The 26,878-nt window shown below is 43.3% G+C and overlaps 1 protein-coding gene across 1 annotated transcript in view; it reads right to left on the reverse strand.

The window, feature by feature from the left end:
- SLC29A3 (solute carrier family 29 member 3) overlaps nt 1-22,397 on the reverse strand; it is a 62,069-nt gene extending 39,672 nt beyond the window's left edge. The window contains exons 1-4 of the mRNA XM_056530721.1: nt 22,126-22,397; nt 20,189-20,472; nt 11,952-12,034; nt 5,528-5,754 (exon numbers count right to left, since the gene is read on the reverse strand). Coding sequence (XP_056386696.1) covers nt 5,528-5,754; nt 11,952-12,034; nt 20,189-20,472; nt 22,126 — 595 coding nt within the window. The 5' untranslated portion in view covers nt 22,127-22,397. The remainder of the gene's footprint in view (nt 1-5,527; nt 5,755-11,951; nt 12,035-20,188; nt 20,473-22,125) is intronic.
- Between the last annotated feature and the right edge of the window lie 4,481 nt (nt 22,398-26,878).

Below are 26,878 nucleotides of genomic sequence, written 5' to 3' on the forward strand. Positions count from 1 at the left end.
CACAATTTCTCCCGAGTACCGTGATACCCCATATGTGGCCCTAAACTGTTGCCTTGAAAGGCGACAGGGCTCCAAAGTGAGAGCGCCATGCGCATTTGAGGCCTAATTTGGGATTTGCATAGGCGTGGACATATGGGTATTCTACAGTGATTCCCAAACAGGGGGCCTCCAGCTGTTGTAAAACTCCCAGCATGTCTAGACAGTCAGTGGCTATCTGGCAATACTGGGAGTAGTTGTTTTGCAACAGCTGGAGGCTACGTTTGGAAACAGTGGCGTACCAGACGTTTTTCTTTTTTATTGGGGAGGGGAGGGGGGCTGTGTAGGGGTATGTGTACATGTAGTGTTTTTTTTATTTTATTTTTTGGTAGTGTAGTGTTTTAGGGTACAGTCGCACGGGCGGGTGTTCACAGTAGTTTCTCGCTGGCAGTTTGAGCTGCGGCAGAAAATTTGCCGCAGCTCAAACTTGCAGCCGGATACTTACTGTAAACCTCCGCCCATGTGAGAGTGTACCCTGTACGTTCACATTGGGGAGGGGGGAACATCCAGCTGTTGCAAAACTACAACTCCCAGCATGTACGGTCTATCAGTGCATGCTGGGAGTTGTAGTTTTGCAACAGCTGGAGGCACACTGGTTGTGAAACACCGAGTTTGGTAACAAACTCAGTGTTTTGCAACCAGTGTGCCTTCAGCTGTTGCAAAAGCTACAACCCCCAGCATGTACGGACAGCAGAAGGGCATGCTGGGTCTTGAAGTTATGCAACAGCTGGAGGCATACTACTATGGCTGGGGATGCTGGGGATTGTAGTTATGCAACAGCTGGAGACACACTGGTTTGCTACTTAACTCAGTGTGCCTTCAGCTGTTGCAAAACTACAACTCTCAGCAGTCACCGACAGCCAACAGGCATCCTGGGAGTTGTAGTTATGCAACCAGCAGATGCACCACTACAACTCCCAGCATGCACTTTAGCTGATTGTGCAAGCTGGGAGTTGTAGTTATACAACAGCTGAAGGTACACTTTTCCATAGAAAAAAACGTAAGTCCCAGCATGCCCATAAGAGAATGCTGGGAGTTGTGGTGGTCTGCCTCCTGCTGTTGCATAACTACAGCTCCCAGCATGCCCTTTTTGCATGCTGGGAGCTGTTGCTTAGCAACAGCAGGAGGCTGTCACTCACCTTCTGCTGCTGCTCCACGCCGCATCAGGTCAGTCCCTCGCCGCCGCTGTCGCTGCTCCTGGGGCCCCGATCCCAACATTGACCCCGGGGATCGGGGTCTCCAGCACCAGGGGTCTTCTTTCCGCACCCGCTCACGTCCTACGGGAGAGGGGCGGAGCGGGTTGCGGGAGTGACACCCGGAGCATCGCGCCCCGATTGGTCGGCCGGTAAACCGGCCGACGAATCAGGTCGATCGTGAGGTGGCACCAGTGCCACCTCACGCCTGCTGGCTATGGCTGTTCGGGGCCGTCTCTGCCAGTAATTCTGGGTCACCGGGTCACTGGAGACCCGATATCGCCGCAGATCGCTGGACTGAATTGTCCAGCGATCTGTGGCCATCGCCGACATGGGGGGGCATAATGACCCCCCTGGGCGATATGCCGCGATGCCTGCTGAAATCGTTCGGGCACCGGCTCCCCTCCGGCTAATGGCGGGGGGCCGGGAATGGACAGGACGTACTCCTACATCCTTGGTCCTTAAGGACTGGGAAACGGGGGCGTAGGAGTACGTCCATTGTCCTTAAGGGGTTAATGAACAATATATTTTTATAATACGTACATTTCCGGACGCAGCAATACCACATATTTTTACTTACACAGTTTTTTTTTTTTTTTGTTAAATGGGAAAAGGGGGGTGATTCAAAACTTATTAGGGAAGGTGTTAAATGATCTTTATTCACTTTTTTTCCCACTTTTTTTGCAATGTTATAGCTCCCATAAAGGACCTATAACACTGAACACACAGATTTTTACATTGATCAGTGGTTTCTCATAGGAAACCACTGATCGATGATTCTGCCGCTTGACTGCTCATGCCTGGATCTCAGGCACTGAGCAGTCATTCGGCGATCGGACAGCATGGAGGCAGGTAGGGACCCTCCGGCTGTCATGTAAGCTGTTCGGGATGCCGCGATTTCGCCACGGCGATCCCGAACAGCTCCCTGAGCTAACCGGCATAGTTTTACTTTCACTTTACAGGCGGCGTTCAACTTTGAATGCCGCGTCTAAAAGGGTTAATAGCGAGCGGCACCGTGATCAGTGCTGCACGCTATTAGCCACGGGTACCGGCCTCTAACACCCGCTATGACCGTGGCCCCGCGTTATAGAACGGGAGCGGACTCATGACGTACCTGTACGTCATGGGTCCTAAAGGGGTTAAGGAATATTGAACAAAATAATAACATAGCACAGGCAACGGAAGGTCACGATAAACTAACCAGAGCCGCTCTAGACAACAAATTTCTATTATATGGTGGTAACAAAAGTAAAAATAAAACATTGTTTTTAATAATATTCCAACCATTCAAGCTAAAAGTCTGCGCCGAAAATATGAAATCACTGCCATGTCTCAGGGACCAAGTTACACGCAGAGTGCACTGACAGGGTTAATATGAGGCTATCACCAAAACAAGAGGCTGTGGCTACCAGCTGTGTTGCTCAATATAGGAAAACATGTTTCTCTAGGTTTCTTTACCTAGTTTTGCTTCCTCACAATAATTCTTTGAATCACGAAAAATGCTCAAATGGCAAAACTAACAGCATTGTGACTATGTGTAACATGAGTACCATGAAGAAATCTCTCTGGATGAAAAATTATATTTCTGTGTGCGGCCAGGGTCTGGTCGTGTGTTTTCATAGCATTTTTGTTGTGGGGAATAAGATTTAAAAAAAAATAAAAAAAGGTGAATATCTGTGGCAGAAATACAATAAAAATGTGAAATGTAAACACACCATTATACTTATAGGCAAGTGTGACAAGAGTTTGCTTTTAAAACATTATAGAAAAAAATTACTTGCACATGAGAAGGTATACTCAGTATCATTTAGGAACTGCGCATTCTTATCAACTACACTACTCAAAAAAATAAAGGGAACACTAAGATAACACATCCTAGATCTGAATGAATGAACTAATCTTATGAAATACATTTGTCTTTACATAGTTGAATGTGCTGACAACAAAATCACACAAAAATTATCAATGGAAATTAAATTTATCAACCCATGGAGGTCTGGATATGAAGTCACACTCAAAATCAAAGTGGAAAACCACACTACAGGCTGATCCAACTTTGATGTAATGTCCTTAAAACAAGTCAAAATGAGGCTCAGTAGTATGTTTGGCCTCCACGTGGCCATATGACCTCCCTACAATGCCTGGACATGCTCCTGATGAGGTGGCGGATGGTCTCCTGAGGGATGTCCTTCCAGACCTGGACTAAAGCATCTGCCAACTCCTGGACAATCTGTGGTGTAACAGATGGAGCAAGATATGATGTCCCATATGTGCTCAATCAGATTCAGGTCTGTGGAACGGACGGGCCAGTCCATAGCATCAATGCCTTCCTCTTGCAGGAACTGCTTACACACTCCACCCACATGAGTTCTAGCATTATCTTGCATTAGACGGAAACCCAGGGTCAACCACACCAGCATATGGTCTCAAAAGGTGTCTGAGGATCTCATCTCGGTACCTAATGGCAGTCAGGCTACCTCTGGCAAGCACATGAAGGGCTGTGAGGCGCCCCCCCCCAAAAAAAATGCCACCCCACCGGTCATGCTGGAGGAAGTTGCAGGCAGCAGAACGTTCTAAACGGCATCTCCAGACTGTCACGTTTGTCACGTGCTCAGTGTGAACCTGCTTTCATCTGTGAAGAGCACAGGGTGTCATTGGCGAATGTGCCAATCTTGGTGCTCTCTGGCAAATGCCAAAAGTCTTGCATGGTGTTGGGCTGTAAGCACAACCTCCACCTGTGGACGTCGGTCCCTCATGGAGTCTGTTTATAACCGTTTAAGTGGACACATCCAGATTTGTGGCCTGCTGGAGATCATTTTGTAGGGCTCTGGCAGTGCTCCTCCTGCTCCTCCTTGCACAAAGACAGAGGTAGCGGTCCTGCTGCTGGGTTGTTGCCCTCCTACGGCCTCCTCCATGTCCCCTGGTAGCGCCTCCATGCTCTGGACACTACGCTGACAGACACAGCAAACCTTTTGGCCACAGCTCGCATTGATGTGTCATCCTGGATGAGCTGCACTACCTGAGCCACTTGTGTGGGTTGTAGACTCCGTCTCATGCTACCACTAGGGTGAAAGCACCGCCAGCATTCAAAAGTAACCAAATCATCAATCAGGAAGCATAGGAACTGAGAAGTGGTCACCACCTGCAGAACCACTACTTTATTGGGAGGTGTTTTGCTAATTGCCTATAATTTCCACCATGTGAAATCGATTGCCAATCAGTGTTGCTTACTGAGTGGACAGTGTGATTTCACAGAAGTGTGATTGACTTGGAGTTACATTGTGTTGTTTAAGTGTTCCCTTTATTTTTTTGAACAGTGTATTACTTGCACATGAGAAGGTGTGGTCAGTATCATTTGGGAACGCTACAAATTTTTATCAAATTTTACTTGCTCTTTTAGGTGTAAAGATCTAAAAGATGATTTCTCTCTTCTGACACATTAATACTAGTATTCCCATGAAAGGGGTTTCCCAACTTATGTCATCATTTCATGATCCAAATGGGTCTGTCCTCTAGGAACCCCTAAAATCCTAAGAACGAGGGGGCTGTAGTCTGGTGTAACATCGCATCCCATTCACTGCAGGTGGATAAGGTGCTGCTCTGCAACCCTATTCCAGTAAGTGAAAACCTAAAGGGGTTATGCAGGTTTCAAAAATGATGGCTTATTAGTAAAGGCCACCAATCTTTGATCAGTAGAAGTACAAATATAAGCACCTCAACTGGATCAGCTGTTTAAGCTTATCCAAGAGAACACTGCAGTATCTTGGGTTATATGCATACACATTAGCACCCTCTGTACTTTTCAAACAGGTTATGCCCAAATCACTTGACCTCTACACTTTTGGAGTTGCTGCAGTAAACTGATTTATAGGTTTGTGTTTTCACTGCTAGAAAAAAAAAAAAAAAAAAAAAAAAAAAAAAAAAAAAAAACACTTTTGACATGTTGCAGGTTTTGACCGCGAGGATGTGAGTGTTCACATCCCCACATACCAAGAGAAGCACACGGTTATGCTTTGCTCACCCCAAGTCACTGCCTTTTCCATCTCGTTGCATGAGACAAGCTTCATAGATAGACTTATAATGGATCCTGTCTTGTGCAGTGAGACAGAGATTACAGAGAGCTGGAAAGTGAAGCACATAACTGTATGCTTCTCCTGAATAGTTCTGGTAATTGGCAGAGGTCTGACGAAATAACCCCAAACTGATCAACATTTTTGACATGTTTTTGTGTTATCTCATGACATGGCTACTTTAATGCTCCACATTTCCATATATATATATAAAAAAAAAATATTTACCAGATATTAATGATTGGGAGTGTTCCATTGGGAAACGTCCTGTTACACCAAAAACACTAGCCGTGAGGATGTTTGATGCTCCGCTGAGAATCGCTACACATATCAAAGTTAGAGCAAAGAATTGCTGAGTCCAGAATGAAGTATCTACTTTAACCAGCACTGTGGTAAATATAAACATGAGCAGCATGACAACTAAGGATGACAGTACTCTGGTCTGAGATGAAATCCTAGAAGAAAAAAAAAAATTGTTTAGCGAGACTTATTTGTATGGCAAGTAAAAGCATTTACAAATGACTGTCCATAGGGGCAAGAGTCCTACGCACACCAACAATCACCCAAAAGTCATACATCTATTGGAATGTGAACCCTCTTTTCCACGAGAAGAAGGGGCCCTTTGATATAGCAGAGAATCGCAACACACGGTCCCCTAATAAAGAAGAGAACTGAAGCATACAATCAGTGTACTTAACACTTTCATTTATCAACTGTTATATATTATGTCTATACAATGTTTCACGTTTAAGGGAAACTCCCCATACAGTGGGGCAAAAAAGTATTTAGTCAGCCACCAATTGCGCAAGTTCGCCCACTTAAAAAGATAAGAGGCCTGTAATTTTCATCATCGGTATACCTCAACTATGAGAGACATAATGAGAAAAAAAAAATCCATAAAATCACATTGGGGGAGATTTATCAAGAAAGGTCTATTTTAGATCAAATTTCCACCTTTTGTCTATACTTTGACTAGCGTGCGCCTTATTCATCAATAATGTGCAGCATAATGATGAATATGGTGCAGCTCTTCTTTAGCGTGAAAAGTTGTCTAACGTACACAGTTTCTAAAGAAAAAAAAAAAAGAGTCAGACCAACAACCAGAGGCCTGGGTTGAGTGTTGGTATGCGAATGCACTGACAAATACTGGCCATGCACTGGCAAGTACTTGTCAGTGCATAGCCGGGCAAACCTCCAGCTGTTGCAAAACTACAATTCTCAGCATGCAGTGACAGAAGAGCATGCTGGGACTTGTAGTTATGCAACAGCTGGAGGCACACTACTATAACTTTCAGCATGCCCTTTGGCTGTCCATGCATGCTGGGGGTTGTAGTTATGCAACAGCTGGAGGCACACAATATCGGTATGTTATCGGCCTGAAAGGTCACAGATTATCTGTATCAGCCCTAAAAAAAAAACGATATCGGTGGATCCCTGGCCCTGGGGTGGGGCTAGCAGAAGTTGTCCCCCGCTGGTAAAAGCGGGACTTCTGCCAGTTAACCTGTGCGATGACGTGCATCGCCGGGTTAACTGAATGCCGCCTATAGACGGCGGAATGCGCAAAGGACCTGTGCAATTCGCCGTCTATAGACGGGATTCTGCGGGAAGGGGTTAAAGGTTTAATTGTGGAAGGTAGAAATTATTCTCACGCCTACTGGTAGGTGGAGTAGCTTTGCGCCTAAAAATTTACCTTTGCGCACAAAATAGCGACTTTTGACAAAAGTCGCAAATGATAAATAAGTGACCACTGCATAGTCATAAAGAAAAAGTTCTATGGGTAAGCAAAGAGAGTGAAACTGTCTATATCAAAAGGCGCATAAAAGTCTCAAAATATGCTGCTTGCGCCTGAACATAGACAAAAAATGCTCTAAAAGCAATGATAAATCTCCCCCATTGTCTGATTTTTTAAGAATTTATTTGCAAATTATGGTGGAAAATAAGTATTTGGTCACCTACAAACAAGCAAGATTTCTGGCTCTCACAGACCTGTAACTTTCTCCACGTTCCTCCACTTTTTACCTGTATTAATGGCACCAGTTTGAACTTATCAGTATAAAAGACACCTGTCCACAACCTCAAACAGTCACACTCCAAACTCCACTATGGCCAAGACCAAAGAGATGTCGAAGGACACCAGAAACAAAATTTGCAGACCAGTCTGGGAAGACAATCTGCAATAGGCAAGCAGCTTGGTGTGAAGAAATCAACTGTAGGAGCAATTATTAGAAAATGGAAGACATACAAGACACTGATAATCTATCTTGATCCGTGGCTCCAAGCAAGATCTCACCCTGTGGTGTCAAAATTATCACAAGAATGGTGAGCAAAAATCACAAGACCCACAAGGGTGGGGACCTAGTTAATGACCTGCAAAGAGCTGGGACCAAAAGTAACAAAGGCTACCATCAGTAACACACTATGCCACCAGGAACTCAAATCATGCAGCGCCAGACGTGTCCCCCTGCTTAACCCCTTAAGGATGCAGGGTTTTTCAGTTTTTGCATTTTGTTTTTTTGCTCGTTACCTTTTAAAAATCATAACCCTTTCAATTTTCCACCTAAAAATCCATATTATGGCTTATTTTTTGCGTCACCAATTCTACTTTGCAATGACAGTCATTTTGCCCAAAAAGCCACGGCAAAACGGAAAAGAAAAATCATTGTGCAACAAAATCGAAGAAAAAACGCCATTTTGTAACTTTTGGGAGCTTCAGTTTCTATGCAGTGCATATTTTGGTAAAAATGACACCTTATTATTTTGTAGGTCCATACGGTTAAAATGATACCCTACTTATACAGGTTTAATTTTGTCGTACTTCTGGAAAAAATCATAACTACATGCAGGAAAGTTTATACGTTTAAAAATGTCCTCTTCTGACCCCTATAAGGGCGGTATGAGGGCTCATTTTTTTGCGCCGTGATCTGAAGTTTTTAGCGGTACCCTTTTTGTTTTGATCGGACTTTTTGATCACTTTGTATTAATTTAATGGTATTAAAAGTGACCAAAAATAAGCTTTTTTGGAGTTTGGAATTTTTTTTTACGTGTACGCCATTGACCATGCGGTTTAATTAACGATATATTTTTATAGTTCGGACATTTACACATGCGGCGATAGCACATATGTTTATTTTTATTTACACTTATTTTTTTTATGGAAAAAGGGGGGTGATTAAAACTTTTATTAGCGAAGGGGTTAAATGTTCTTTATTAACACTTTTTTTTTTGCAATATTATAGCCCCAATAGGGGCCTATAACATTACATACACTGACCTTTTACACAGATCACTTGCATGTATTAACATCCCTGTGATCAGTATTATCGGTGCTTGACTGCTCCTGCCTGGATCTCAGGCACTGAGCAGCCGTTCGCCGATGGGACACCGAGGAGGCCGGTAGGGTCCCTCCCTGTGTCCTGTAAGCTGTTAGAGACGCCGCAATTTCATTGCGGCAGTTCCAAGCAGCCCGACTGAGCAGCCGGGATAGTTTCACTTTCGCTTCAGACACGGAGGTCAACTTTGATCGCCACGTATGAAGGCTTAATACAGGGCATCACCGTGATCGGTGATGTCCTATATTAGCCGCCGGTCCCGGCCGTTGATGGCCGCCGGGACCGACCCGATATGAGGCGGGGTCACCACGTGACCCCGCGGCATATCGAGGGAGCCAACGCAGGACGTAAATATACATCCTTCGTCGTTAAGGAGTTAAGCCAGTACATGTCTGGGCACGTCTGAAGTTTGCTAGAGAGCATTTGGATGATCCAGAAGAGTATTGGGAGAATGTCATATGGTCAGATGAAACCAAAGTAAAACTTTTTGGTAAAAACTCAACATGTTTGGAGGAGAAAGGATGCATCCAAAGAACACCCATACCTACTGTGAAGCATGGGGTTGGAAACAGCATGCTTTGGGGCTGTTTTTTCTGCTAAGGGACCAGGACGATTGTTCCGTGTAAAGGAAAGAATGAATGGGGCCATGCATCGTGAGATTTGGAGTGAAAACCTCCTTCCATCAGCAAGGGCATTGAAGATTAAACGTGGCTGGGTCTTTCAGCATGACAATGATGCCAAACACAACGCCCGGGCAACAAAGGAGTGGCTTTGCAAGAAGCATTTCAATGTCCTGGAGTGGCCTAGCCATTCTCCAGATCTCAACCCCATAGAAAACCTTTGAAGGGAGTTGAAAGTCCATGTTGACCAGCGACAGCCCCAAAACATTACTGCTCTAGGGGAGATCTGCATGGAGGAATGGGACAAAATACCAGCAACAGTGTGTGAAAACCTTGTGAAGATTTACAGAAAACGTTTGACCTCTGTCATTGCCAACAAAGGCTATATAACATAGTATTGAGATAAACTTTTGTTATTGACTAAATACTTATTTTTCACCATCATTTGCAAATAAATTCTTTAAAAATCAGACAATGTGATTTTATGGATTTTTTTTCTCATTATGTCTCTCATAGTTGAGGTATACCTATGAAGAAAATTACAGGCCTCTCTCATCTTTTTAAGTGGGAGAACTTGCACAATTGGTGGCTGACTAAATACTTTTTTCTCCCCACTGTAGATAATATTCATGGAAGGAGTAGGCCAGGGAGTGAATATTTATGAGGCAGGTCAGATGGGCGAGCCCGCTCCCCGCCTCCATCGCACGCCAAAGCGAAATATGAATAAAAAAGGACAGAACTCTGCACAGAAGACACCAAAAAGAGAAATATTTTAAAGTTCTTCATCCTCACGTTAACCCGGTATATTGGATTTTGCATGGGTTTCAAGCTGTCAGATTCTCTTTAATGTTTTTGTGGAGTTTTCTAGGCAATTTTTGTGGCCGATGCAGGCGTTCCTATGGACTTTTCTAGGCACTCTTTGTGGCATGTGCAGAGGTTAACGTGCAGGGAGAGTGAGAGGGGGAGCTCTGACCAGTAAATGGCCTCCTCACATCATATCTATGTAATGGTGTCACCTTTTATTCTTCCTTCTATTCATGTGAACAACAGCTGAACTGCAGGGGATCTGCATGTAAACTGCTTTCAACAAGAACCAGTAGAATATACAGACAGTATTTTGGCCATGAACTATCATAGACACTATAAATCAAGATCAATACTAGAGATTAACACCATTTACAAAGTTACGCAACTTTGGTTCAGCTCTAAATAGATCCATAAAGCTGTGGTCTAAGGAGGTCGCACACCTATACTGCACCCAAACCAGTTTTTTAGGTATTCCTCTATGATTGTCTGAGCTGTTGTAAGATATGTGTTCTCTTAGCTGGGACCTACCATTAAGTAAGGAGTTAAATGGTAATTACATTTTCTTACCTTTTCTGTGAGTCAGTGTGTGCCTGGGCACAGAATGACACTTCCATCATTTTAATGACAGTCAATTATAGCTAGTAAATAAATACAATTCTTTCTTGTAATGTTGTGTATAGGGAAAAAAAAAAAACTTTAGGCCATATCTTGATTTGCTGCTTTGCGCAATGACACTGTTACTAGGTGTTATTTTTAAGCCCCCTCCTTGCACTTCTGGGCTCAATACCTATTTTAAGACATTTTTTCCTGTGACAGCCGCAGGATGTTAATAACCTGTGCTGAGGGAATGCAGATCCAGGTCTAAGTGCATCGCCATGTCTTACCATCAGTGCAGATAATGAGCTGTCTGGGATACAAACCTATCAAAAACTGCAAGGAAAGATGGGGTGCTCTCCAAAGAGGTAAATAGGGAAATAAACCACAGAAAGAAAACAAGACTAGGAAACTTTTCTTTTACTTTATAATTTTCTGATAAACATCTCACTTATATTCTTTACCTTGAGCTGAAAATGCAAAACTATGGCTGCACACTTTTGTCCCTTAGGAGCCGAACTCGCTTTACAGATGGTGGGTGCTGTTGGTCATTTAACCCCTAAATGTGGTTATCGATAGCAGCATTAAAAAGGCTAAATTACAAGTGCCGCTCCTGTTAAGTGCCCAATCACTACCCATGCAATGTAATAATGTACTATGGCAGCCAGAGGCCTGGTAAAGTGCTTGCCATAGTAATTCTGCTAATCCAGCACGCCTTCATTCCACACAATTTTTCTTTGATTTCGCACTATATAATTAATTGTAAAATAAAAGGGTGCCATTACAAAGTACAATTAATCCTGCAAAACAAAACCCTTATATGGCTCTGTGGATAAAGAAATAAAAGTTATGGTTCTTGAAAGGCAAAGGAGAAGAAGCAAAAACTTAAAAACAAAGATTGTCCTGGTCCTTAAGGGGTTAAGGTTAGACTCATATCTGCAGTGGAGCTCCGCTTGCAGAATGCCACAAAATAGCAAGGCATGAGATAAGAAAAAAAATTGCAAGCAGTATTTTTTTCTCTGTTTAAATCCTGCGAATAAATGGAAATCAGACAATCATCTAGGGATAAATTATTATGATTATTATTATTATGGCAACCAGGGCAGCATGGCACATTTTTTTGTCAGAGTTCCCCTTTAAAATCAATAGGATCTGTTGGGACCTGTTGGCATTCATTGTGCAGTGGACCATCCGGTTGTGTTTGAGCCCACAAATGTCACCATCATTTTTATTGTTTAAAAATCTTTGGGAACACAAAAACAAAAGTAATAAAATGTCAGATCCAGCTTATGTAGACTTTACCTGTTTACAAGGTAGAAATTTAATATGAGGCATGGCACTGATGGTACTGCTGTGGCAATGGAAAAGTAACTCTCAAAGTAGTCCTGGAAGACAAAAGGTTAAGAAAATTATTGTTACATAGTTCAAGGTTGAAAAAAATGACAAGAGAAATTGACATTTTAATATTACTATGTTACATTAGCAATTATTTTTATTAGGACTATACATTATTATGCATCTGGCCTACATAATATCTTAAACTAAACAACTTGGCCATCTCAAGAAATGGTGGTGCGTAGGCAGCTGACAAGGGGAGGGAGAAGACTTCAGTGAAGGGATCTGTCCCAGACTTCTGAATGCCCTACTGTTTGAGACAGGCTGAATAACAGGAACATGCTTCTTAACGCTGGCTATTGACGTAATAAAAGTTAAATGAACCATAAAAGGTCATAAACAATTTTCATTATGGGAATAACAATCTGTCCTAAGCAATAGGAATATGTTCAGTAATGTTTTAGTTCATGTGCTAAATTTTGCCTTTGTGTTCTGACTTAATACTAGTATGGCTTTAAATCCAGGGCTGGAAGACAAAGCCCAAGACCCTGTTTGATTCACTTTTCTCTTAAGTCAGGAAAAAGAAAATTCATGTTATTGATCCCAATATGTGTGCAGTGCTGCAGAATATGTGAGCACTATTGAACACTATGTAGAAAACTTAAGAAGCTTCTGGGATGTGCATATCCTTGTATGAATCATATTGCAATGCACAAACACAATAAATCTGTACAATGGAAAACATTCACACCACTGCATATATCTTGTCAACCCCCCAACAACATATCCCATTTACTCAACCATGACTATATTTACATATAAAGGCCTGGTCAATTACGTACAGGATCCTGTGTAGATTTGATGCACAGGATTTGTAACTAAAGATTAGAAGCTGTGCTCAGTCATTTAGTTTACATTGAGATTTGCAGTAGAAAATCCTTCACATCAAATCTGCGTACGTGTGAACGTACCCTACAGTGCTGTACAGAGATTATCACATTGGTCCTTGTCCCTGTTGGGACTCACAATCTAACTCCCTATGTTTTCATTGGAGTGTTGGAGGAAACTGGAGTACCCAGCGGAAACCCATGCAAACACAGGGAAAACATACAAACTCCATGCAGACGTTGCCCTGGTTGAATTTGGAAAAATAATTGATTACCACAGAGACTGGATTGGCCAATTAGCTAATTCCAATCCCTAAACTGTATTACAATAGGGTGGTCCCCTGCTCTGGACTCTTTCTATGTGAGTGAAAGGATGTGATCTGGTCATGCATTAATCTGCATGGGCGCCACCTTTGTCCTAGGTCAACATCAATTTGCTGTCAAAGTAAATTGCTGTATAAACCCCCACTTCTAGACAAAATGCAATTATAACTGTGCATTCACTATATTATATGTTTATGTAGCTTTTTTTCTGCAGCACACTCTGTCCCAGTAGTGGAGCTCTGGACCACTCTTGTGGAAAATACAAATGGTCCAAGTTTTGCTCTATCGGAGCGTTCGCGTTCCTTCACTTAGTACAATGGAAAGAAGATAAACTTCTCAAGGTTACCTTTAATATCATTCAGTATAGCTGTACATCTATATACAGAAATGTTATGTTATTTTTCAAAGTAACTAAAGTAAAGGTGAGAAATATTTAGCATCAGATGTAAATATCTAAAAACTCCCAAATATTATTCTCCAGCAAGGGGATATTTACAGCATCATGCATTCTGTCAATACTCTGTGCTCATCTAAAGGAAGCTTTGTCACATGGAAGGACAGGAGTTGAGTGGAGACAAAAAAAAAAAAAAATAATACTGTACGGACGATCTTTTTTTTCTGCTCAACTCCTGTAAAATACCATGTTAATATATTAAGAGCCAAACAGAGCACAACGGCAATCCGAACCTAGCCTTAGTTAGGAAAATATCTGACTACAGTGGTACAATAAATAAAAAAACAGGAGGGTGAAGGGGTCGACCGCGTTTTTGCCTACGGTCTGAAACCGCATACGGCCGAAAAAGCAGCCGACCGGAGGCTGCGGTTCACTCCGGTCGGCTCATAGACATGCATTAAATACGGTTCCCGAATACGGCTGAGTGCGGGCACCACGATTAAGCCCCCCCCCCCCCCTCCTCCCAGCCGTATACGGGAACCGTAGTTACAAATCATAGTGTGAACCCAGGCAGTGTGTGCCAAATCCCCAAATCCACTCAAAACTTTCCCTGTGCCGCCGGGGTAGTGTTTAACATTTGAGGGACCTCCAGCACTGCAGAACGCAGCCTCATGCACCCACAGGATTACAATTAAGAGACTCTATCCCTGTGCCGCCAGGGTAGAGTGGGATACACACAAGGAAACCCCAGCGCCATAGAGCGCATTGATTTTAACACCTTACCAACAAGCTGCCGCATGCAGTATCCTGACCAGATACGAGCTATACAGAGACACTGCTACTCAGACTATTTGTAATCAACCATACAAGGCACGATCTCCATGCATACATCTATAAGCGATACAGACTATTTGCCACTCTGGGATACCAGCACTTTTTTACCCTGTATATTATTTCATTGTATGAATTATTTTAAACATTCACTACCTTGCTTATTGTGGCAAGTCCGATGTAAGGGCCCCACAAAGGACACCACAAGCACTATCATTGTAATAATAAATTGTTTTAAATTAATTCACTAGATCTACATCATTTTTTACATATATTTTATATACACCCATTTATTGGTGACAATCAAGCCCAGACTTGAGGAAAGTGTACCCCCACTTTATACATATAACATATATGTTGGAGCTTTTCCTGGCATATATGTTAAACAAAGGCAAAAAAAATTATTATTACCGTATATACTCGAGTATAAGCCGACCCGAGTATAAGCCGAGACCCCTAATTTCAACCCAAAATCCCAGGAAAAGTTATTGACTCGAGTATAAGCCTAGGGTGGGAAATACCTCATCCCCCCCTGTCATCATCCAGACCCGTCATTAACATCCTCATCATCATCCCCTTGTCATCATCCCACACATCCCCCCTTCATCATCCCCTTATCATCCCACACATCCCCCCTTCATCATCCCCTTATCATCCCGCACATCCCCCCTTCATCATCCCCTTATCATCCCGCACATCCCCCCTTCATCATCCCCTTATCATCCCACACATCCCCCCTTCATCATCCCCTTATCATCCCGCACATCCCCCCTTCATCATCCCCTTATCATCCCACACATCCCCCCTTCATCATCCCCTTGTAATCATCCCACACCCCCCCCCCCCTTCATCATCCCCACCCCCCTTCATCATCCCCACACCCCCCCTTCATCATCCTCTTCTCATCATTCGCCCTCAGTGGTCTTCAACCTGCGGACCTCCAGAGGTTTCAAAACTACAACTCCCAGCAAGCCCGGGCAGCCATCGGCTGTCCGGGCTTGCTGGGAGTTGTAGTTTTGAAACCTCCGGAGGTCCGCAGGTTGAAGACCACTGCGGCCTTCAACATCATCCAGCCCCCCTCTCACCCCCTTTAGTTCTGAGTACTCACCTCCGCTCGGCGCTGGTCCGGTCCTGCAGGGCTGTCCGGTGAGGAGGTGGTCCGGTGAAGAGGTGGTCCGGGCTGCTATCTTCACCGGGGGCGCCTCTTCTCCGCGCTTCCGGCCCGGAATAGAGGCGTTGCCTTGACAATGACGCAGAAGTACGTTGGCAATGAACGCACCTCTGCGTCGTTGTCACGGCAACGTGACTATTCTGAGGCCGGGCCCGAAGCGCTTAGAAGAGGCCTCCCCGGTGAAGATAGCAGCCCGGAACCACTATCCCACCGGACCACCTCCTCACCGGACAGTCCTGCAGGACCGGACCAGCGCCGAGCGGAGGTGAGTACTCAGAACTAAAGGGGGTGAAAGGGGGCTGGATGATGTTGAAGGCCGCAGTGGTCTTCAACCTGCGGACCTCCGGAGGTTTCAAAACTACAACTCCCAGCAAGCCCGGACAGCCGATGGCTGCCCGGGCTTGCTGGGAGTTGTAGTTTTGAAACCTCTGGAGGTCCGCAGGTATAAGACCACTGCGGGTGGGGGAGTTCACTCGAGTATAAGCCGAGGGGGGTGTTTTCAGCACGAAAAATCGTGCTGAAAAACTCGGCTTATACTCGAGTATATACGGTATGTGGACAAAGCCTTACACATCAGGCTTATGCTCTAATATAATACAGGTGCCCTAGGAATGAAGGATTTTTATCATTTATTTTTTGTAATCAAAAGTTACGCTTTTATATTATGAAAAAAGTAAAGCTTTACATTTACAGAACGGTACCTGGTAAGCAGTCAGATGAATTTAAAGGGGAGATACTCTGGTGGAAAACAAAAGTTTTCAAATAAACTCGTGCCTGAGAGTTATACAGATTTGTAAATTATGTCTATCTAAAAATGTTAAACCTTCCAGTACAGTTGCTGTCCGTGTCGGGAACTGTCCAGAGTACAGAAAAAGTTGTGTAGTTTTCTTTTCCAGTCTGACCACAGTGCTCTCTGCTGACATCTCTGTCCATGTCAGGAACTGTCCAGAGCAGGAGAGGTTTGCTATGGGGATTTGCTCCTGCTCTGGACAGTTCCCGACACGGACAGAGGTGTCAGCACTGTTGTCAGACCGGAAAGAACTTCACAACTTTCTTTGTAGTATACTGCAGCTGAAAAGTACTGAAAGGATTAAAATTTTTCATTAAAGAAATGTACAAATCATTATGACTTTCTGGCACCAGCTGATTTGAAAACATTTGTTCTCCACCGGAGTACCCCTTTAAATCCTTACATTGTATAGGAAGAATCTATTTAACCCCTTACAGGAGGTTTCCACCTGGCATGCCCTACCGATCAGCGCCCCACTTTACACAGTGAATGGTGCCATAAGCCTGGCACTGTTCATTGTGTACCCACAGAAAAAAGTTATCATGGAATTTTATTGCATTGTGAAAAAACAAATGCCCCACCAAATTGTGCAATTTAAAAAAAAACAATTTGTTTTGCATTTTATTTTATGGTGGATGCCATTAATAACTCCACAGGCCCTCATACAACTCAGTTGGTAAGAGTTATAGCTCTTAGGAGGAAACACGAAAAATGACTGTATCATTATTAAAGTGGTATACCAGCTCTTAAAAAAATAATGAATAAAGGATTTAAAAATGTCAAAACAAAAAAAATATATAATTTACAGGGTCCACCCACAAGTGTTTCTTTTTTTTCTCTCCAGTCCTCCACTGCTCATAATGAGAGCTTTGGATCAGGACCTGCTGACCTGCCAATAACTGACCAAGAAGGGACACAGATGCCAGTGACTGGCTAAACAGGCAGGTCCTACTCTAAGTGGTTGTCTGAGAAGCAGGCTGAAGACAAAAAAAATAAGTAGCTGTGGCAAGACCAGGGTTACGCTATTTTTTAATTTTTTTCCACTTTTTGAAAGTAACAAATTTTGAATTAAAGGGGTATTCCGGTGGAAAACTTTTTTTTAATGAACTGATTCCAGAAAGTTAAAACAGAGTTGTAAATTACTTCTATTAAAAAATCTTTACCCTTCCAGTACTTTTTAGCAGCTGTATTCTACAGAGGAAATACTTTTTTTTTTTTTATTTCTTTTATGTCTTGTCCACAGTGCTCTCTACTGACACCTCTGTTCTTGTCTGTCCAGAGCAGCATAGGTTTGCTATGGGGATTTTTTCCTGCTCTGGACAGTTCCTGATACGGGCATCAGGTGTCAGCAGAGAGCACTGTGGACAAGACAAAAAAGAAATTCAAAAATAAAAGAATTTCCTCTGTAGAATACAGCTGCTACAAAGTACTGGAAGGGTAAAGATTTTTAAATAGAAGTAACTTACAAATCTGTTTAACTTTATGGCACCAGTTGATTTAAAAAAAATATAAATATGAAGAGCCAAGATACCTCTTTAAGGGGTTAAAGAGGTTGTCCAGCGAAAATTGACTTATCCTCTATCTCCAGTAAGGGGCCGAGTGCTGAACTCTTGTCGTTAGCACTCCTTTACAAATTAATGGAGCATGTGCCATCTACAGTGTGCACTCTCTCTGAGAGCCGGGGCCTGTTCCGGGATAGGTTATAAGAATTTTTGTTTGACAACCCCTTTAAAGGGGTACTCCGGTGAAAAACTATTTTTTTTCATATCAACTGGCTACAGAAAGTTAAACAGTTTTGTAAATTACTTTTATTAAAAAAAACATCTTAATCCTACCAGTACTTATCAGCTGCTGAAGTTGAAATGTTCTTTTCTGTCTGAGCACAGTGCTCTCTGCTGACACCTGTCTGTCTGTCTCAGGAACCGTCCTGAGCATGAAAGGTTTGCTATGGTGATTTGCTCGTACTCTGGACAGTTCCCAGTGGCCAGACACCCGCAATCATACATCTAATCCCCTATCCTTTGGTTAGGGGATAAGATGTCTAGGACCGGAGTACCCCTTTAAGGTTTTTATCGGGTCCATTTTGTTCTGTATATCAGTTTAGTTTTGAATAATTTTTTCGAAGGGTTAATAAAGCTTCGAACAACCTCTATATTACCAACTAATAATAAGCATATTTTCCAAAATGTCAAATGTTCTATAGTTCTACCCATAACAACAACAGCACAGCTTCTTTAGTGACTGAGAAACCAGACAGCCACTTCTCACGTCAGATGTCGCTCAACAGGATATAATCAATGAATATAAAGCAGCACTTATACTGGAGATCTTCCTATTCCCTAAAATCTGGCAGTTCACTTCTGAATGTCATAAATGACCCATCTCCTATGAAAAGATGATACAATTTAGCTTGTTGGCGCTTAACTGCTGAGATACCCACTACTGTTTTCCCTCAATATTTGGGAATATTGCTTTGTTCAGCCATAACTGGGAGATAACCAAATATTTTTTCTATCAAACTATGACCACTTTAAAGGTGTTTCCAATTCCACACATTGATGGCATATGTTAAGGATCATATGTACTCCAAACAGGGCCGGAAGCAGTTGGCTCAGCTCACGGCATAGTGGCCATGCCTGGTTACTGCGGCCCCGCTCCCAGTACTGTATAAAAAGGGAGAAAGTAAAGCATTGAGGTAAAAAAATATATATATATTATATATATAATGCTGCTGTGCAAAACAAACCTCAGGCATATGGCACAGCAGACTATAACATAGCTAGCATACTGTTGCACCTAGAAATATAGCCAAGGCTTAATTTACAGTTTTGTAGCATATATATTAAACATGAAAATATAATTACGTATTTGGTATATTCTGTAATATAGCCTGGAGCCCCATTTACATTTCTGCTAATTATTACGGGAACCAAACACCAGTACACAGGGAATTGCACAGTAGAAATCTAAAGAATGTCTAGAACAGAATGATCATGTTGTGGATTTCAAGATCAGCACCATGTTTTGATTTGTGAGCAAATATTTTCTGGTATATGTGAAAAATAAGGTACAGTGGTCCCTCAACATAAGATGGTAATTTGTTCCAAACGAGCCATCGTTTGTCGAATCCATCGTATGTTGAGGGATTCGTGCAATGTAAAGTATAAGAAGCTGTACTCACCTGTCCCCGCCGTTCCCGATGGTGTCCCCGCCGCTCCCGATGGTGACCTCCGCTGGGCTCTCCTGGTCTTCTCCGGTCCTCCGCTGTCTTCTCCGGTCCTCCTCTGTCTTCTCCGGTCCTCTTCTGTCTTCTCCGGTCCTCTTCTGTCTTCTCCGGTCCTCTTCTGTCTTCTCCGGTCCTCCGCTGTCTTCTGCAAGGCCTTACTGGGCCTGCGTAGCTACGTCATTACGCCGCTGCATACGCCATTCCCATTGGATGACGTGCGCAGCAGCGTATGGACGTCATCGGAGAGGGCCGAGAAGACACCGGAAGACCAGCGCTGGACCCGGAGCATCGTGGAGGGGTAAGTAATACTTACCGCACCACGCGGGGAACATTAAGCTGCTATCCGGCAGCAGCTTAAGCATTTTGCGCTGCCGTATAGCACTTAATGCGATGGCCCTGACATAAAAAAGCATCGTATGTCGATTTGATCATATGTTGGGGCCATCGTAGATCGGAGGGTACACTGGAGGTTTTTTTTTCTGTGTGCAATTTGCTGTAACTGAAGCCGCCAGTTTACCCCTTCAATAAAAATGCAATGAAAAATTACTCCAGGTGTCACATAAATATTAAGTGATACTTACACCCAAGTCCGAACTATCTGAACTCTCTATGACTGGGAAATCTGAACAGTTCCTGAGCTTGTATATCCAATAGTGTTTTGCCGTGCAAATAAAATTCCAGGGGAGTGAGGAACCCACTCCCAGTATAAAAAATATAATATATGTCCCATTATAATGGTCCACTGGCTTAGAAGAACAGTATTTTTTGAGTTGGTGCTCTCCTATGAGAGGTTCTTCTTCATTTGAGTGGCTGGTGTCTGGCGGCCCATAAAGAGAGTTTGTGCTGGATAAATGGTCCTCTGACACTATAAAAAAAATATATATATATAGATTATACAACACAATTCCAAACATCATTAAGAAGCAAATACACCAATAAAACTAACTATAGTCCCATATGGGGGGCTCTAACACTGCAAAAAAAAAGTGGGAAAAAAATGGATGATTTAACCCCTTCCCTAATAAAAGTTTGAATCAATTGCCCATTAAAAAAAAAAAAAAAAAATGTAAATAACATGAACGTGTTATAGCCGTGTGTGTAAATGTCCAAACTATAAAAATATGAACCGCATGGTCAATGGTGTACATGTAAAAAAAATTCCAAAGTCCAAAATAGCGTATTTTTAATCCCTTTTTAATACCATAAAAAATATAATAAACTATCAAAAAGTCCTATGAAAACAAAAAATGATACTGATAAAACTTCAGATCACGACACAAAAAATGAGCCCTCATACCGCCTCGTATGCAGAAAAACAAAAAAAGTTATAGGGGTCAGAAGATGACATTTTTAAATGTATTAATTTCCTGCATGTAGTTATGATTTTTTCCAGAAGTACGACAAAATCAAACCTATATAAGTAGGGGATCATTTTAATCGTATGGACCTACAGAATAAAGAGAAGGTATCATGTTTACCAAAAAATGTACTGTGTAGAAACGGAAGCCCCCAAAAAAATTACTAAATGTTTTTTGGGTTTTTTTTCCTTCAAAATTTTGTTGCACATTGATTTTTTTTTGTTTTGCTGTAGATATTTGGGTAAAATTACTGATGTCTTACAAAGTAGAATTGGTGGCGCAAAAGTAAATAAATAAAAATAAAAAGACCTCATATGAGTCTGTAGGAGCTAACTGTAAGGCAGCGGTCTTCAAACTGTGGCCCTCCAGATGTTGCAAAACTACAACTCCCAGCATGCCCGGAAAGCCAACAGCTGTCCGGGCATGCTGGTAACTGTAGTTTTGCAACATCTGGAGGGCCACAGTTTGAAGACCACTGATTTAAGGGTTATGATTTTTAAAAGTTGTGAAGAAAAAAAAAGTGCAAAAACGGAAAAACCCTGCGTCCTTAGAGGGTTAAGGGGTTAATTCTTTAGTAGTAAAACATGACAGAGACTACAAGAATGGATATTTTTTCCGGTTTGGCAGTATATTTTATGGTAACATGAAGTGGTGTATGCCACCTGACCGCACCAGCTGCCTGGAGTCACACAGAGCTCTCCTGTTTGTTCATAGAGAGCACTAGAGATGAGCGAACTTACAGTAAACTTGATTCGTCACGAACTTCTCGGCTCGGCAGTTGATGACTTATCCTTCATAAATTAGTTCAGCTTTCAGGTGCTCCGGTGGGCTGGAAAAGGTGGACACAGTCCTAGGAAAGAGTCTCCTAGGACTGTATCCACCTTTTCCAGCCCACCGGAGCACCTGAAAGCTGAACTCATTTATGAAGGACAAGTCATCAACTGCCGAGCCGAAAAGTTCGTGACGAATCGAATTTACTGTAAGTTCGCTCATCTCTAGTGAGCACAGTGCTAGGACCCATCTCTCAGACTGTATACACACAGCGCGTTACCGCTCCTGAAGCAGGGGTCAATGAGGGACCCCACAGCCTGCGAGCAGCCCCCTCACACAGAGCGCTCCCTGCAGGCCGCCGCTATATCACACTCTATACAGATACTCACTGGTTGGGAGGACTCATCAATCCGGGGCCGCTTCTGACTCCGTTCTGGTCGCCTCCTCAACAGACACAACACCGGCCTCACATCGCTTCCTCCTTCCTGTTTTCCTGTCACACGGGGCGGGCAGACACATTACGGAGCCGTGACGCAGGAAGTCGCGAGGAATCAGGCGCTACGTTGTCTCACGAGGAGCAATACAGTGCGACGTTTACTACAACGCATGTGTGCCCCAAGTTACCTCATGAAGAGCGCAGCACGGGCGCCCCCGTACGGTCAGGTTCACACCTGCCATACGTTTTTATATACAGTACTGTAGAACGGCAACGTTTCCACTCACTGTCTGGAAACCAGTAGCAGGATATACTATACAACAAGAAAATAATACTATGTCCATGTGTATTCCATAACAGAATACATGTGTATACAGCAGGGTTTCCAAACCAGGGTGCCTCCAGCTGTTGCAAAACTACAACTTCCAGAATGCCCGGACAGCCAAAGGCATGCTGGGAGTTGTAGTTTTACAACAGCTGGAGGCAGTCTGGTTGGGAAACACTGGTAAACAGCTTGTAATAGTAATACACCATTTGTCCCATTATGTTCATTGGGATTACACACCATAGTTCACTGTAATCCTCCTAGTACTATGTTCACACAGCGGGAAATTTGAGGAATGTCTGCCTAAAAAAAAAACAGGCAGAAATTTCGCAAAATTTCCACGCTCTGCCAGAAGTAGGACTTTTTCGAAAAAGTGTCGTCTCCGTAGTCGGCAATAGGATTTCTGAGCGGAATCCGGAGAAATAGTGAACATGTTTATTGTTGCTGCAGACGCCAAAATCAGATTTCAGGTGCAGATGTTTCTGCCGTGTGCACGGTGCGGCAGAAGCCAATGAAATCAATGGGATTCTGCTTCAGGGGAATTTCCGGGGCGGAATATTTACGCAGGGAAATTCTGCTGTGTGAACATGGCCATAGGGTATGTTCACACTATGGATTGTGAACGGAATCTCCGCGAGCGGAGATTTCATTCTGGCGGCCGCCGCCGCAATACTTCGGCGGTAGGACCGCGCGGCACTGCGCCATCACCATTGACAGCTATGCAGTGTTCGCGGACTTCCGCGCAAAGAATGAACATGTTCTTTCTTTGCACGGAACAATTTCAGCGGCGGACAATTCCACCTCTGAAATTCCGCAGTGTGAACGGGTCTCACGGAAGACCCATTCACGCTGATGTTTATGTTCACAAAACGTAATTCAGCGGGAATTACACAGTGTGAACATACCCTAAGGCTGCATTGACACTGTGCCACTGCTGTCTGTGTAACATATACATTTTATAGGAAAAAAACATACTTTAATGGATACTAAAAATCGATGCTGCTTGTATGGCATACAGAATAAAATAATGTAAGCAGTATGTAAAATACTGTATAGACCTACAAGGGGTCAATTTGCCTCCCAGCATAAACAATATGAAAAAAACCTCTAAATCAATATAAGGTGTAGGGGAAGTGCTATTTAAGACATAACTTTTAATATATGCTTGCTAAAACACACCAATATGTGCCAAGTGATTATACCCACATAAGAATAAAATCATGCGACACAGGATCTGTTAGGATCACCACCCATCTGGTGGATTTATCATGAATCAAATGTGTAGATACACACATTCAGACATGCATCTCTAATAGAAAATATAATTCTCAACGCGTTTCTACTCCAATCAGGAGTGTCCTCAGGAGAATATCTGAATAATAGAGATAATAGAAGTATCACATTTTTAAAAAAACGGTATTACTGAGTGACCCACGATACGGGGTGTCACTCAAAGGGTGTGATCTTTCCCAGCTGTAACAGGAGAATGTCGGCACGACCTAAAAAGAAGAAAACCAACAATACAGTCAGCCCAGTATACAGACTTGCACTAAATGTAGTTTTTGTAGGGCTGAAAGACTCACAGTCCTTGCCGTGGTTCCGGACACCTATGAATAAAATAATATATTCCTATCAATAAACAAGGTTCCGCTGTACCTGTAATGTAAATCTAGCATAACGCCGCTAGTATGCTGTACTCACTGTCAGCTGGTCTAGGTGCCGATCACAGGATCCCGGGAGGTGCGCAACCCGCAGTGGCGGGGAGCCGGTATAATTCAAACCGGCTGCGATGCGCTCACCTTCCGGGTCTCTCGGCGTCTGGCGTCATATCCTGGCGCCTACGTGTGACGTCGGCAGTGCCCGCCCCGCTCTGACGCCCACAGGGGGCGGGCGGAATGCCGAACTCACTACTATAGTTCAGGGCCGGATTCAGGTATGTATGGGAGTGATTTATTGCTAGTAATAGAGTATACTAACTCCTGTGTGACTGGTTATATGTTAATGAATGAACCAATGGGAATAGTAACAATAGTTGGTGTAGAAGTACCAAAATTGCAAATGACTCCTAAGAAGGGGTATATAAACAAAAGTGATCGTGAGCATGCCGCAGTGAATACGTGCCATTTAGAAATGAAATAGGCACCTGGTCCCTAAAGATAAGGGTACACATGCCACATGATCACGACCTTATAAACCCCTTGTACATGATGAAAAAAATGCCCTAATTGGTCATATCTGAGAAAAAAATATATATTAATCCCAAAGGTTGGAACAGGAAAAACCCCAACCAAGAGCAGCCCATATACTCCTCTATTATATTATACTTCTTATTAAATTTATTTATATGTATAAGAAGTCAGCAGACGGATGTAGGGGACAACGCCCGAAAGAGAAATATTTTTAAATATTGGTCCCCCTTCTGATACAGGAGTGGTCCCCCTGGGATTCTAACCAAAATAGAGGAGGGATGTGGGTAATGATGGGGGCCTAGGGATCCTAAACTTGCCCTGCACTAACTTAGGCCCTATGTCCTAGGCGGTGTTATCGCCCTAATAAGGGCGGCCCCGCTCCCGTACCTCCTACTTGGCCTAGCTCTTACTAAGTAAGTATGGTGACACTAACTGGAAGACCCACTAGGGTCTCACCTAACTACCTATCCGTCACCAATGGGGGGGGAACCACATCACTTGCTGTAAGGGGACATCACAAAAAGGGAGCAAAACTTAATTGGTCATTGAGACCTCTAGGGTTCAATGTACCCATCTCAAAAATCCATCTACTCTCCCTTTGAAGGAGAAGTCTATCAAAGTTACCCCCTCTCGGAGACGGACGAATGAGCTCCAGTCCTAGAAACTTGAGTTGTGTACAGCAACCACTATGGACCAAATTCATGTGACGGGCCAGGGATGTGTCCCTCTTATGTTTGACATCACCAAGATGTTCCAATATCCGTTTTTTAAAAGGACGAAGCGTTTTCCCAATGTATCTCATATGACATGGACAAATAACCAGATAGATAACACCACTAGTATTACAATTAATGAAGTCACGAATCTTGTGCATCTTTCCTGTTCTCTCATTGAGAATCTCCCTAACTCTCAAAATGTTAGGACAGGCCTTACATCGTCCACAAGCATAAGTACCCTTCAAATTCGCCCTGTCCAACCAGGTGTTTCCTCCAGCGGTAGTCGGTGATAAGTAGCTGTGTGTAACCAGATCACCTATATTTCGCCCCCTCCGATAGGTGATCTGTGGTCCAAGTGGTATAGAATCACTCAAATCAGGGTCCATATGTAGGATCCTCCAATGTTTTACGAGAATGTTCCGTATTAACGGGGCTGCATGGTCAAATGTAGCAATAACTCTTAAGGGCTGTGCCCCCTCATCCGTCTGCTTCGGTGTCAATAAGCTTTCCCTAGGAGTGTGCAAAGCATGTTGATAGGCTGATCTTAATATGTGGTCAGGGTATCCTCTGTTTCTAAATCTCCTTCTTAGATCTTGTGCTTCTCGTAGGAAGTCCTGCCTGTCAGAACAGTTCCTCCTGAGGCGGAGATACTGCCCCCTCGGGATGCCCCTTTTAAGGGGTCCCGGGTGGCAGCTCTCCCACCTCAGGAGGCTGTTCGTGGACGTACCCTTCCTATGAATAGTGGTACGTAAGTTACCTCCAGTTGTCTTATGAATAGAAATATCCAAGAAAGGAATATGTGCCTCATGGTACTCATGTGTAAATGATAATCCTAAATCATTCCGGTTGAGCAATCTCAAGAATTCCTCGAATTCATTGGCAGAGCCCTGCCACAGGATGAAAATATCATCGATGAATCGTGCCCAAATAAGGGCACGTTCACTGAACCATTCCCTCTCCTCGACAAAAACCTGGGTGGCCTCCCACCAGCCCAGAGTGAGATTCGCATAACTGGGGGCACTAGGGCTCCCCATAGCGGTCCCTCTGAGCTGGTGGAAGTATTTTCTGTCGAAGAGGAAATAGTTGTGTGTCAATATAAAGCGCAAAAGCTCCAAAACAAACTCGTTATGAGGTCTCAGTTGTATACCCCTCTGTGATAAAAAATACGAGACTGCTGCCAAGCCGATGTCATGTGGAATAGAAGAATATAATGCTTCCACATCTATACTTGACAATAGTACTCCAGTCTCAACCTGCACCCCCTCAATTTTGTTGAGGAGATCCATTGTATCACGGGTGTAGGATGGTAATGTAAATACAAACTCTCTCAAAATCTGGTCCACATAAACACCAAGATTCTGTCCCAGACCCCCTATGCCCGCCACTATAGGTCGGCCCCTAAGGGGATTGGTCCCCTTATGGACTTTGGGGAGGGCATAGAAGGTGGGGACAGTGACAGTTTTTGGAGACAAAAAA

This window comes from Hyla sarda, chromosome 7 (assembly GCF_029499605.1).
Source record: "Hyla sarda isolate aHylSar1 chromosome 7, aHylSar1.hap1, whole genome shotgun sequence".
Lineage (NCBI taxonomy): Eukaryota > Metazoa > Chordata > Amphibia > Anura > Hylidae > Hyla > Hyla sarda.